The sequence below is a fragment of the Electrophorus electricus genome, chromosome 10 (genome assembly GCF_013358815.1).
Source record: "Electrophorus electricus isolate fEleEle1 chromosome 10, fEleEle1.pri, whole genome shotgun sequence".
Classification (NCBI taxonomy): domain Eukaryota; kingdom Metazoa; phylum Chordata; class Actinopteri; order Gymnotiformes; family Gymnotidae; genus Electrophorus; species Electrophorus electricus.
The window spans coordinates 7,187,776-7,201,394 of record NC_049544.1 but is presented as its reverse complement, the minus strand read 5'-3'; the positions used below and the strand labels follow the sequence as shown (position 1 = coordinate 7,201,394).

Below are 13,619 nucleotides of genomic sequence, written 5' to 3'. Positions count from 1 at the left end.
GCAAGATATTAGGCCTCGGATGAGAGGGAAGAGAAGAGGAATAGAGAGAGAGAGGAGAAAGGAGAGATTTAAACCTAAGCAGGCAAGTTGGAGGATTAACCTACTGCTGTCAGAGCCATTGGTCTGCAGGGTGGCATAGGAGTCAAAAAGTAGACACGGGAAGAGTTCTGAAATATCTGAGGTAGGGGAGGGCACACAGGAGAGAAGAGGAGAGGCGACGAGAGGAGAGGAGAGAGGAGACAAAAGAGGAGCGGAGAAGAGAGGAGAGGAGAGGAGACAAGAGAGGAGATGAGAGAGGAAACAAAGAGGAGTGAAGAGGAGAGGAGCGGAGAGGAGAGGAGACAAAAGAGGAGAGGAGAAGAGAGAGGAGACGAGAGAGGAGACGAAAGAGGAGAAGAAGAGAGAGACAAAAGAAGAGTGGAGAGGAGCGGAGAAAGAGAGGAGGAGCAGCAGGCAATGAAAGGCAGATAAATAAAATTGAGAGAGGATAAGAGGTGGAGAGGAAGAGAAGAGTCAGAGACGAGAACATTAGTTGCATGACAGTGGCAGACAAACTCAATATTAGTAATTAGCTAATTAGTCCTAATACTGAGAATATAGAAAATATTGTTGAAAACCACAATGCAGAATATGTCCCAATCCATCTGATCTCATATTTCTATTTAACTGATACAATAAAATGTGATATAAAAGAACCATTAATATGATGATGCAAACCAAGTTTACAAGGTCCTTGAAAGAGAGTCAAAGCTATACATACTAGCTCTGATTAATTCCACATACTGTATGTTGAAAGACAGAGACATAAACATGTCTTCTCACCCTCTCTCCAGAGCTCCGATATGAAGTGGTCAGATGACTGGTGCAGTAGAGATGCTACATTATCATTCAGAGGGTCCATGTTCTTCACTAACCACTCATCTGCCTTGTAGTCCACCTGAGAGAATGAGAGAGTGAAGAGTGAGAGTGTCTGAGGGGGTGTCAAGTGTGTGTGTCAAGAGCTCAGTGTGTCGAGGGACAGTAAACTGGGGCCACACCTTGCCAGCGTAGTGTATGATGGAGAAGTCAGCCTCTTCACGAAGCTGCCTTGGCCTGTAGAACTTGGGATGTGAGCCTTGCTCAGCACACAACTTATCCACAAAGGAGCGAATCCGTTGCCCTTGGAAAAACCAGCACTCTTCATCCAACAGGGGCCAGCACGCCAGGGGGGTGGGCCCTGTGCAACCAACCCAATCATCACCAGAGACCAGAGATCCAACTAATCCACAGAGACACAATTCAATTACTAAATAACGTAACTACTCATTATCTAGGAACAAGAATCTGCATATGAATATGAATCCATCTCTCATCTCTAGCAGGACTGGTTCATGGCAGGAAAGGTTACTGGAAGAAACACTCCCACACACACACAGACAGACACACACACCCACACACACACACTGACCGGCCTCTCGATGAGGTCGATGCAGGCTGCAGGTCGAGGCCAAAGTCGATGAAGTTCCACTCGATGCCCTCACGCTGGTACTCCTCCTGCTCTAGCACGGAACATGGTGTGGTTGAAGAGCTGCTGGAGCTTCTCGTTGGTGTAAGTTGATGCACAACTGCTCGAATGAATTCAGCTGGACGAAGAACAGAAGTAGAGAGTGCAGAACATCATCACCTAGACATTTCTGACATGGGAAGGAGGTCAGCCTGGAGAATGTCTGTTCAGCCTGCTCCTCTCTCTCTGTTGCTCTCTCTCTGCTGCTCTGTCTCCACTGCTCTCACCTGGAAAATCTCGAAGCCAGCGATGTCCAGGATGCCGATGAAGGAGGCTCCCTGCCTCTGCCGGCGGTCCAGCGCGCGGTTGATGCGGTGCACCAGCCAGCGGAACAGCCGCTCGTAGGTGGCCTTGGCCAGAGCCTCCACCGCAAAGTCTGCCTGGAAGCACGCAAGCATGGAGAACGAGTTGAAGCCCTTGCCCAAATCCCCGCACACATCCTTGTCAGGCACAATTAAAAGTGTTTTTTGGTCAAACCCACAAAACAAATGGTCTAAATCTGTGTTCCCAGTGACTTTGTTCAGGTGTTTTGGGATACACAAAAAAGGCTTTCTGGTAGGAGCTGAGTACTCTAAGGAACGCATCATACACCTGCTGCACCCCCCTGAAACACACACACACCCACCCACCCACATACCTGCTCCTTGGTCTGGGCCTTCTGCACATACTCGCGGCCCACTTTGATGCGCGGGGTGAGGATGGCACGGCTGAACTCCAGCACGCTGATACCCAGCAGGTGACAGAGCTTCTGTGCAGCTGTGTCATCAGGCATGGAGGCCTGGTCTGAGTTCTTCTCCTTCTGGAAAGAGATGTTTCCAAACTGCAGCACTGCAGAGATGACCTTCAACATGGCTGTCAGAGAGCGGGGGGGGGGGGGGGGGGGGGGGGGTTAGTTACATGGTTTTTCAAACACCAGCCAGTGTACTTCCTGACCTCAATTGTGTTTTTAACACATCTCATAAGTATGCTATGATCCAAAAATTCCCAGCATGCAACACCAGTAGCGTAAGTAAGTTATTGTTCCTTAATACTTCATTGTTATTGCTACGCCAATGCAATTAGCTATGTAATGTGAACAGTGGAATCAGCACTGCTGCAGCACTCCCTGTCTTTCTCTCACATGTGCACTCATCCTGAGTTGAAGCCCATGATGCTCATTGAGTCCATGGTCTGGCTGAAGTTCTCTGAATCACTCTGACCCGGAACAGGAACTGATCCCCCACACAGGAAGCGGTACTGATCCGCACTGGCCAGGAGCAGCTCGGCTAGACAGGCAGAAGATCCAAAAATCGTCATTCACTAAAGAACCAAAACATGGCCTGTACAAGACTGTGTGTGCGTGTGTGTGTATTTGTGCATCTTCTCACTTCTCATGGTGTCAGAAGCTCCAGAGAGTAGCTGGTAAAAGATATGGAATGTTCTCTCATCTTTGGCTTGGCGGATAGCTCGAGACTTCTCCAACAGGTCTGATGCTCTGGTTAAAGACACATGTACAAGTGCAAGCACATACAAGGTCCCTGAAGCATCCTCACAATGTTTGAGAATTAAAAAATAAATAAAATCATTTAAAAGGATACAGGTCTCAATGTTGGCACCAACTATGTATCCAGCCACATCAAAATTGATACGGATAAATTTGCCCTGAAACGACACCAAAGATCAGTTTAAGCTGGACACATCACTTCACATAGTTGTAAGCAAATAAGTGAAAGAGAAGCAAGTCTTACAAATCGGGAGGAATTGTCATTTTTGACGGTCTTGGCATTTCCAAAAGCCTCAAGGATAGGGTTGGCCTGTAGTAGCTGTCTCTCTAGCTCCCCCTAAAGGATAGAGAGAGCAGCACCTCAGAGAAATATCAGCACTAGCATGAAGCCCCACCCTTCTGCAGTTAGCTTTGGCCCAGCACTGTTTTTGATGTTGCAAAGCTCCAGCAACTACAGGGTTAAGTTAATAAAGGAATAAGCAAGAAGGAACAGCCACATTTTTTAAATCACTACACACACTTTGAATAAATCCAGCAATAATAAAGTCAGTAATCAAATCCTTTCTTTTTGAGATGACTTTATTGTTTGAGTGTATTGATCCAAGGTGGATAACCTCAGTCCTTTTATATATATATATATATATATATATATATATATATATATATATATATATATATATATATATGTGTGTGTGTGTGCGTGTGTGTGTGTGTGTGTGTGTGTGTGTGTGTGTATGTGAATTTCTAATTTGACTGGCAATCATTGAGCATACGTCTACTCTGGTTGATTGCTAGAAAGGTGATTAAAAGTGAACACACATGGGCACATCCCATGCAGGACCGAGGTTGTACACCACTGAGGGTCTGTGTAGATGGCATACAGATCACTAAATGCACAGGCAAGCCACAGCGCCCCCTATGGGAGAACAGGAGCACAGGCACACCACACAGCCAGATCACTACTGTCCCCAAGCGGAGAAGTGGTACCATACTCACATACTGCACACTCTGTTAGAGTGCAGGAATAAAGGAAGGGCAAGGAGGGATGGAGAAACGAGTGCAGGGAAAAAAAACATGACACAAAAACATTAAAATAAGTGCAAACACAAGAACACACTTTTAAGGGATTGTACACATAAATGCACAAAACAAAACACACTTAAAAAACACAGTGCAGTTAACATAAAAAACATGATTTAGATAAGGTAGATTAGGATGGCTTTAGTCAGAAAGCAAACATCCACACCAACCTTCCTTGTTCTGGGGGGCTAGCATGCACCTGATTTTAGTGGAGATTTGATAAACAGTTTTATGTATTTTGGAACCCACAATGTGCTCCCCACGCTCCCACACTCACCCTGTTTACAGCATTGCTTCCACGACCAAGAGACCGTGTGCCATCCATCTTAACAGGAGAGAAGAGGGAAAATAAGCCAAACCAAAGGACAGGATAAATATTAGAGAACACACTGCAGACGCCTGAACTGCTTCAGACCTGGACTGAAACATGAACACACAGAGCCATGTTTCAGCCATGTTTCAGACATGTTTCTCTTAGTCATATTCCAACCTATGAAATTCTGCAGCGGACACGACAGGAAGTAAAAGGTGGCAAGTAAAAGAGGATCTTCTCCTTGGGGAGGAATAAAGGAGTGTGTGGTGCCTCAGGCCCAGCCCCACCTGCAGGCTGCTGTCTTTGCTGCGGCCCAGAGTGCCACTCTTATGAGACGATGCAACATGTGCCAGGTACTGAATCACCTTCTTGGTGTTCTCTGTTTTCCCTGCGCCGGACTCCCCTCTGGAGTGCACACACACACACACACACACACACACACACACACACACACACACACACACGCATGTGAATGAGCCACATGCACATAAACACACACATGCACACACAAAGTAGGTCATTTAAAACACAGCACACAGCTACATTCAAATAAACACATACAGATACAAAGCCTTTCAAAGAGTAAAAAACTAGAGTGGAGGAAGGTGATCAAATAAACACTAGCAGGAGATGAAATGACTTGTAGAAACCATCTCCAGCTTAAGTCACTCCCACAGAGACACACACACACACACACACACACACACACACACACACACACACACACACACACACACACACACACACACACACACACACACAAAATAAACCCCAGCAGAGAGAAACCAGCAGCACATAATATGCAGAAAAAGAGCAGTTGTATGTCCATGTGTGTATGCTGCTTGGAGAGGGTCCAGACACCAACAGCGTTGCTGTTCAACAGCTCATCCTTTGTGAAAGTGTAAAACACAATCCACTCGTACCATAAAGAGCTCTGTCAGGCTCTCCGACATTAGCGTGACAAGCTCGCTCCTAGAGCGGCTTCTTTTTTGAAAGGATACAAAAGGTTCTTGGTGCATTGAGAAGTGTACACTCATTGCATTCTCATAAAACCTTTCCAGTTTCCAGGCAAATTCACATTCAGTTTAGATCATTAAAACTCACGTGCAAAGGATGGATTGATCTTCTCTGTCTGCAAAGACAAAGAAAGGGAAAAAGCAACAGCACATTACTGCAAGGACACATCTGTGAGCACTCATGCACAAACAGAGCTGCACTAATAAATATGCTCTTCAAACAGAACCAGTCTGCACTTAGTAAGCAAAACCAGGATAGTGGAAATTGTTCCATCCGCTGGAGTATTACTGAATCATCTACTGAAACATCTTTGCATGTTGACAAAACCTGGCACCTTCTAAGACAGTTTGGAACAATCAAAATTCTGTAAAAGATTTACAACACAATTGACAGGTGTCCCAGACAAATAAAGTCAAAAACATCACTGGAAGTGTAGTGCAGGATCAGCAATGGCGAGTCTATTATTTTCTACAATGAGCTCACTGTGAATGAACACTTGAGCATACTGATGCATGCACATTCACACATTCACACACACACACACGTACAGACACACACATGCACGCACATGCACACACATGTACCCACAAGCCGTATGCGCACATGCACACGTAAACACACACATGCACAGAAACATACACAAACCTTGCAGCATGCTTCTGTAGGCAGCCTCAGATATAGCATAGATGTGTGGTGGCATCTCATGACGCTTTTTCCCACGATACATCTCTACGATGGACTCTGTGTAGATGGGCAGATTCTTGTAGGGGTTTATGACCACGCAAAAAAGGCCTGAGTATGTCTACATACACGCACATACAGAAGGAGAGAGACATCAAGAGAGAACATTACAATGACACACTGTGTGTGTGTGTGGGCACAAACTCTCATGGGTATGTACTGTATGAAACCTTGTATGCACCACAAAGCTACAGTCCTTTATGAACAAACAAAGAGGCACATGTGTCATGTTTCTCTGAACTAGACAAACCACATGCAGTGTCCAGTAGCACAACGTATGTGTACACTACACACTTTCTCAAATACTCAATGTAGAAATAGCAACAATATTTGCAATACAGACACACACACTCACACAAGATCTGTAGTATGGCATTCTCTGAGTCTGTGTAATTGTTTAAAATGTGTATATATAGGACTGTGCAGCAGAGTGGAATCTTTAAGGACTTTTTATTAATGAGCTCTTATGAATATAACACATGCACACACACATTAAGTAGCATTAGTTTAATTATGTCACTTGTATAAATGCATCAGGTTGTAAACACACAAATAAACACACACATACATACACATATATTCTTACATATATAAGGCCTGAATAATAACGCTCTCTCAGGTTATGCAGAACAGAGGCCTCATTAAGGCAGGTGAGATCAGCCATGTCCTCCACTTTACTGAAACGAGGCGGGTTCATTCGTTGAAGCTCCTCCCGCAGTAATGTCAGTCTCCGCCCACTATCTGTAAGCTCCACTTCCACCTCATCACCTCGCTCCTCACGCACACTCGCAGACTGGCCAACAGAAACAGAAAATATTTTTTTTGTTTATCCTGGAATCACTTGATCTCAAACACACCTGGCCCCACCAATATGGTGCTTAGCCCTTGGGCCCCAGTTAAGTGGCTGGATTTGCAGTTTTACATATGGTTAGCTATGGCCAAACAAAGAGGAACGCAAAAAATATGGAGGATTTCCACAGGAGTAAGCTAACATCTGTAAGGAAGCCAAAAATAGGCTGAAGACTTTGTTTTATGATTAACAGTTGTATTTATGTGTGACTTCCAAAACACAGCACATACACACAGGCATGTACACAGCCTCTTGCTCTCAGTCTAGCTAACTGTGTGCATGGCATTTCTATTGTGTCCTTTAATGGTAATGATAAATGATTGCAGTTATTGTTTTGATTGTTGACAGTTAAGTGTTTGGCACCCCTGCAGGTTCTAAATGGTCCAGACATTCACAATGAAGGCTGATATATAAAGAATGTCACAGTGATGTCACAGTGTTGACTAGTGAGCTGTTTCAGCCATTTGTACAGCGGTCTGGCCATAGTTCTCCAAGCCAATCTGCCAGTATCTTTTCTGCTATGGCTACACTGCCATACAAATCCTTTGTCACTAATGTTCACTAATGTGGAAACTGGTGGAACAGAGTTCAAAACCTTCAGCAGGATGAGTGTGGGTCTCATCATGTTATGTGGAGAAACAGCTAGACATTTTTGTGGCTGTTCTGGTCAAGTGCTGTCTTGACCAGACACACACACACACACACACACACACACACACACGAGAAATAGGGGACAGAACATATATACATGTGATGGACCCAGAGAGTCTTAGGGCATGTATGTTTGGGAATATGAAAAAACAGTAGAGATATACTGAGATATGGAGGGGGGAGACAGTGTATATGAATCAGACAGACAGAGGGCAAAAAAGGGAGCATTTCCAGAACTTCTTGTTGGTGATCTCCAGGGCTAAAGTGGGAATTTCTCTCCCTCCCTCTCCCTCTTTCTCCTCTTCTCTCTTTCCCTGTCTTTGTCTGTCTATCTTTCTTTGTCTGTCTATTTGTCTCTCTTCATCTGTCTGGCAATCAGTCAAACAGTCACATGCTCAGAATAGGATGGATTAAAACAAGGCCTCTGTCATGCTGCTGCTTAGCATTCAGCACTGGAGGCTTGGCAGACATATTCATCTATTCATAGAGAGCCATATCAGAACCCTGGAGTGCTGCTGTGGAACTGTGTCAGCATCGAGGAGCTGCAGAGGTTATTAGAGCAGAATAACAGAAACGGAGCAATGAAACCAACTATTCTCAAATATGGCATTTTTTGTCCTGACTATGTGGATAAACAATGAACTAAATTTGGTGTTATGCGGTATTACTAATTTGATTTTAAAAAAGTGCCAACCCCACCAAACTTCAACAGATCATAGTGGCAAACTTCACATGTGGCCAGCACTATTTCACCACACTGACTCCGCTCCCTCACCTCAAAACCGTGTTTCTCAGAGGGAACCCAGACGAGCCTCTTGGCTGCCCAATCAGCTTGGCTGGAGGCAGAAAATACAGCAGTGGGAGAGCTTGGCCCCGCCTCCATGGAGAGGAAGCGGGTGACATCATTAGCACCACCCGACACCGCCTTAGACATGGCACTATCCCTGTTACAAAAAAAGCAAGAAAGAGAACTTTAACAAACTTTCAGAAATTTATAAGAAAACATGGATGAAAACTAGGGTTAGGGTTTTGTGAATACTATAACATAGTTTAGTAATAGTGACTGACAGTCTGAGAAAACCCTCTGCACTGACAAACTTCCTTTATCAAATAGAGATGGGTGATATGGCAAAAACATGATCACAAAATATTTTTTCCATATTTATCATGTAGACATTTGTCACAATATATAATTTGATAATGCTGGCAGTTTGAAAAGTATCCTTCAGACTGAAGCCTAAAGGAAACCAGAGAGTTCAATAGTTATACTTTAGAATATAGTTTATTTGCAAATATAGAATAATATAAACATTTAACTGTGCGAACATGCTTTATCTGTTTAAAAAAAAAAGAAAACCATAAACGTTGGCTTGCCTTGTAACTTACTCAAATAATGTAAATCTAAGCTGTGACTACGATCACAAATTGCTTTTGTAGGGAAGCAAACCTCTCAAATGTGTGTACAATCAAAAAAAAAAAAAAAGGTAAACATGTAGATCTCAAAGGACCTGACACATTTAAGTATAACTGTAATATAAAATATCCTGCCTCTCACTGTGTGATCAAAGCCCTCCCTGTGCTCTGAGAAGGGCATGGGTGAGGCTCAGAGGGCAAGACACTTAGTTTGGGACTCAAAACCTTTAGAGGTGAAGTACTAATTCAATGTGTTCAGTACTAGTTCAACTAGTTCAGTCTGATTTGGCTATCAGATATCAGTGATCAAAAGCAAAAAAAATGTCTTATACAGCATTTACCATTAGCATCACTGTCAGCATTATGATCAACAAACACTGCTCATCAAGCAAACTGCCAATAAATGCAGTGATTAAGTAAGTATATGCGATACTCCACACTGCAGTTACTGAGGCCTAATCAAGATATTCAGGAAAACATAGAAATTTGTTGTATGTGTGCTTGTGTGTTTGACTGTGTATGTTGCTTGCGTGTGTGTGTGTGTGTGTGTGTATGTGTGTGTGTGGTGTGTGTGTGTGTGTGTGTGTGTGTGTGTGTGTGTGTGTGTGTGTGTATATGTGTGTGTGTGTGTCTGTGTGTGTGTATGTGTGTGTAGTGTGTGTGTAATATGACAGGGCAGCTCAGACAGCAAAGAGAAGAAGCAAAATATTCAGATATGAACTCATACTGCAAAGGAGGCCATATCACTGTACTCATGCTGCTCTTTCTGTGCCACTGCATGGCCTTCAGATCGAATTACTGCCAAATCTGATTCCATATATACTAGATTCAAATGGACCACCTCCTTATAAACCACTTCTTCCCCTCATTTGATGAGATTCATTCCAAATCATACACAGTACGCCATGAAAATATAGAGAATAAAACTAGATCTAGAGCTTTCACCATTCTAAAAAAAAAAAGGTTTATTTATTAAACATTTATCTATATATGATAAGTGATCCTCTCATTTGCAGTAGAACCCTGTAATTATAAAATACCTAAAAGTGCAATAAATAACACCCAAACATTTGGTTTAAATTAATATTGTGATTCATATCTTATATACATACAGGTAAGTGTGTCTCCTAGCCAGTAAGATATTGTCAAAGAATACAAACTGTCTTCCAATCTGTCTGGGCCATACACCACATACAGGTGTTATTATTTAGGAGCTAAACATAAGAAACAAACATTAATCCAGAAACACTATGGGTTATCATTAATTTTACATATAAGAGCTAGAAAAAGATTTTAAAAAATACCAGAAATGGCTGCTGTTGATTCTAAAGCGTACAATGGGTGGAGCACAGCCATCCACTCCCCCTAGTGAAAACACTGGTCAGCATTTCAAAGGCCTACCCTAGAGCTTGGATTCAGGTTTGTCTGTAGGGTGGGGGGTGGTTGGGGATGGGTGCATGTATGTGTGAGCATTGGGGTGGAGAGGGTCCCCAAGGATTCAATTACCTGCATTCTGGTTGAAATGGTAGGATGACATTGTGGTGTGATGTACCAGTACTAGCTATGCTTCTGCTTAGTTGCCTTGTGAACTCCATGTGGTTACTGAGCAACAAGATTGTAACATTGCGATGGCAGTGTAGGAGTTTAGCCTACTACACTTGTTTTGGTTTGTTTGTTTGTTTTTTCATATGATGGGGAGACTCTTTATATATACTGTAGGAGAGGGCTAAGACTAGTTAATGGGGTTATTAAAAGTCAGTATTTAATTTTTTAACAACTATGCATGTCTAGTTTGACCTCCCCAATGATCTTAGCTACTGTAAGGAAAACTGGAAAACTATTTAGATGTTTTGTCATAATTTCTCTCATTTACCGTCGTGACAGAGAGCGAGCGAGCGAGATGGGGCGTACAACCTTACTCAAGACATTTAATAAGCTTTCATGCTCCATTAGGGTTTATCCACTGACAAACGACTCTAAGAGCTTGTACTATGTGTATTTAAGACCTTATAATCACTGTGAAGAAGAAAAAAAAAACAAGTGCGTATGGCTCCGTTCTTTATAACAGAGCAAATCGTCTTCGTGGACACGCGGGCGTGAGCGCCCACGAACCCATTTTACTTTACTCTCGTCTCGCCAGTCCGTCGTTACTACGTTTATTTCACAACATGACGAATATGAACTGTGCATCCCTTTCAGATGCGTTGCTTTTAATTTCTTAAATATCTTAATTCACCATTTCACCATTACAATACCTGATGTCGTGGTGCGCCACCACACGCAGCAAAAAAACTACGGCAAAAACTACGGCAACGTCCCCGGTTGCACGCCTCGATTCATCTTCCTCGGCAACATCCTTACTATCGGCACCAGTGTAGACAATGCACGTTTTAAGTTTGCCCAGAGGTCAATGCGGGAAGTGGGGCGTGGGAGGGGTGCAGAAACGCCTCGTTAGCCCATGAGCTCCTTCTTGACAGACCGACAGAAGCCGGTGCCGCGGTAGTGATAGAGTACTGCACAGCCTAACCAAGCCGAGCTACGATGGTACTGATACGATGGCATTAAGTGGGTAAGGGCCGTCTCCTGCCGCGCACTCCCTAACCTGCGTTCACTGTTGCCCCTTTAAACGCTAGTGGTTTTTAAAACTGTTTCAAATCTTAATCACAAAACAGACGACCTACAGTAGGTTGCCTGTCCACAAAGGCGAGAAACCACACCTCGACTGCTAGTCAAAATTGATGAACAACTGCACAGATAGATGGGTCCCAAAACCGTGGAAGAGAATATATGGTCATGTTAAGATAAGGTAACATTCGCATAGACATTATTCTGGAAAGAGGAACGTGAATTACACGAGGCGCATGAATAACTGGGCCGTTAATAATAGTCCATCTAAAGCAGACAGGTCTTATGCAGACATGTGCGACTGCATAAGATACCATATAGGCAATTTTTTAAAAGGCCCTTATTGGTTACCTTTTCAATTTACGATGTCTATATTAAAACAAATACCAGTTAATCTACGGAGATTTCTTTGTTTTATCTATAACTTTATATGTAGAGAGAGAGCGAGAGCTAGTTGCTGAGGGGACTCGCCCTATTCCGTGTCATTTTCGGCTTTCGGCCACCCGCATTTAGACGAACCTCGCAAGGTTAGCAAGGAGCTAAACCCCTGAAATACGATAGACACGCCACGGTGCAGAATAAGGATAAACCGTGTCTTACCTTGAAACTGGTTGTCCAAACTGTGGATATGACGTCAAAATGAAAAGCAGCGTAATTTTCTTATAAATGTTTTACCCTGTAAGGAGTAATACTGCAAATGCGGCTTTTTACATTACAACGTTCTTGTAAAGCCGCACACTCATTCACACTGAGAATAAAACGGAGAGAAGTGAGGGCAAGCTTGAGACTTCAAAGAAACACAAATACTTCCTCTATATTAGCCAATAGATTTAATGCGGAACAGAATATCCCGCCTTCCTGAAAATGGTAGCTCATAGCAATTGAGAATTTACCTTAAAATCCGCCCACTGAATATGCCTGTATGACCACGCCTTTGTACTGGTAATCTTTAGCGCTTTATCCAATACGATGTAGGATTGTGCTATTGACCGATTAGTCAGCCAATTACACAGGCGAAAAGACAGCCCGTATTGCAAAAACGACGTAGGAGAAGGCCAATGAAAGAGGAGAAGTAGGCGTCAGTAGAGAAGTGTCGCGGTGGGGTAGAAATTGTGCGCTCTTTGTTGACAGCGACGGTGTCTGTCGCACAGCATGCATGACATGAAAAAGAGCCCACAAGGTGCAGTGTGAAGATTCGGCCACCCCAGATTTCGCGTCAGATGTCAATTTTACAATCTGAGGTTTGACCGCACTATCGGACCACGGCTAAACTAAACTTCAACGCGTTAGAAAAAAGTTATACTATACATGTACTTTCTGGGCCGTAGCCAGGATTTTTAAAATTCCTAGGTTATAAATCTATACATCTATACATGTGAGTTGTGAGCCCAGCGCGCTGGACCGCAACATAAAAAAGGCAAAATAAATTTTCTCAATAATAAAAAAATTCTTTATTGAAAAATAAGAAAACGCACAGGAAAACGATGTAGATGTGTAATTGGGAAAAAAATAATGCTGTGGAGCTATGTGTGTGTTCATGGGTGAGAGTGCACACAAACTGGGGGGTGGACGCCTCTTAATCTCCTCACACCATCCACCTCCTTCAGTACATGCAATGGCACAGCAAGGCTGAAATAAGCACAGAGGATGAGTGTGTGTGGAGGGGGAGTCACTATAAATGAAGGTGTGAAAAATACAAAAAAAAAAAAAAAAAGAGTTAGACTGCATAGGGCAGCAGTGCTCAGGTGAAGATAGCCAGCCATCCACCTACTGATCAGTGACATCCTACGAGATGGGTTCAGGTTCCCATTACTAAGTGAAATGACAAAATGAACAAACATTTCCAGGTATTTGTTCAGTTATCTATTCTGATCAACTGCATTTCTAAAAACCAACACAATCT

The 13,619-nt window shown here is 43.2% G+C and overlaps 1 protein-coding gene across 1 annotated transcript in view; it reads right to left on the bottom strand.

Moving 5' to 3' along the window:
* Window positions 1-12,475, bottom strand: part of myh14 (myosin, heavy chain 14, non-muscle) — a 28,879-nt gene extending 16,404 nt beyond the window's left edge. The window contains 23 exon segments of the mRNA XM_035530992.1: window positions 105-176; window positions 823-937; window positions 1,038-1,190; window positions 1,192-1,216; window positions 1,440-1,473; window positions 1,476-1,545; window positions 1,547-1,591; window positions 1,593-1,622; window positions 1,771-1,923; window positions 2,181-2,395; window positions 2,664-2,682; window positions 2,684-2,808; window positions 2,911-3,009; window positions 3,121-3,184; window positions 3,271-3,363; window positions 4,023-4,034; window positions 4,384-4,431; window positions 4,707-4,824; window positions 5,524-5,551; window positions 6,082-6,238; window positions 6,764-6,970; window positions 8,454-8,622; window positions 12,317-12,475. Coding sequence (XP_035386885.1) covers window positions 105-176; window positions 823-937; window positions 1,038-1,190; window positions 1,192-1,216; window positions 1,440-1,473; window positions 1,476-1,545; window positions 1,547-1,591; window positions 1,593-1,622; window positions 1,771-1,923; window positions 2,181-2,395; window positions 2,664-2,682; window positions 2,684-2,808; window positions 2,911-3,009; window positions 3,121-3,184; window positions 3,271-3,363; window positions 4,023-4,034; window positions 4,384-4,431; window positions 4,707-4,824; window positions 5,524-5,551; window positions 6,082-6,238; window positions 6,764-6,970; window positions 8,454-8,612 — 2,041 coding nt within the window. The 5' untranslated portion in view covers window positions 8,613-8,622; window positions 12,317-12,475.
* Between the last annotated feature and the right edge of the window lie 1,144 nt (window positions 12,476-13,619).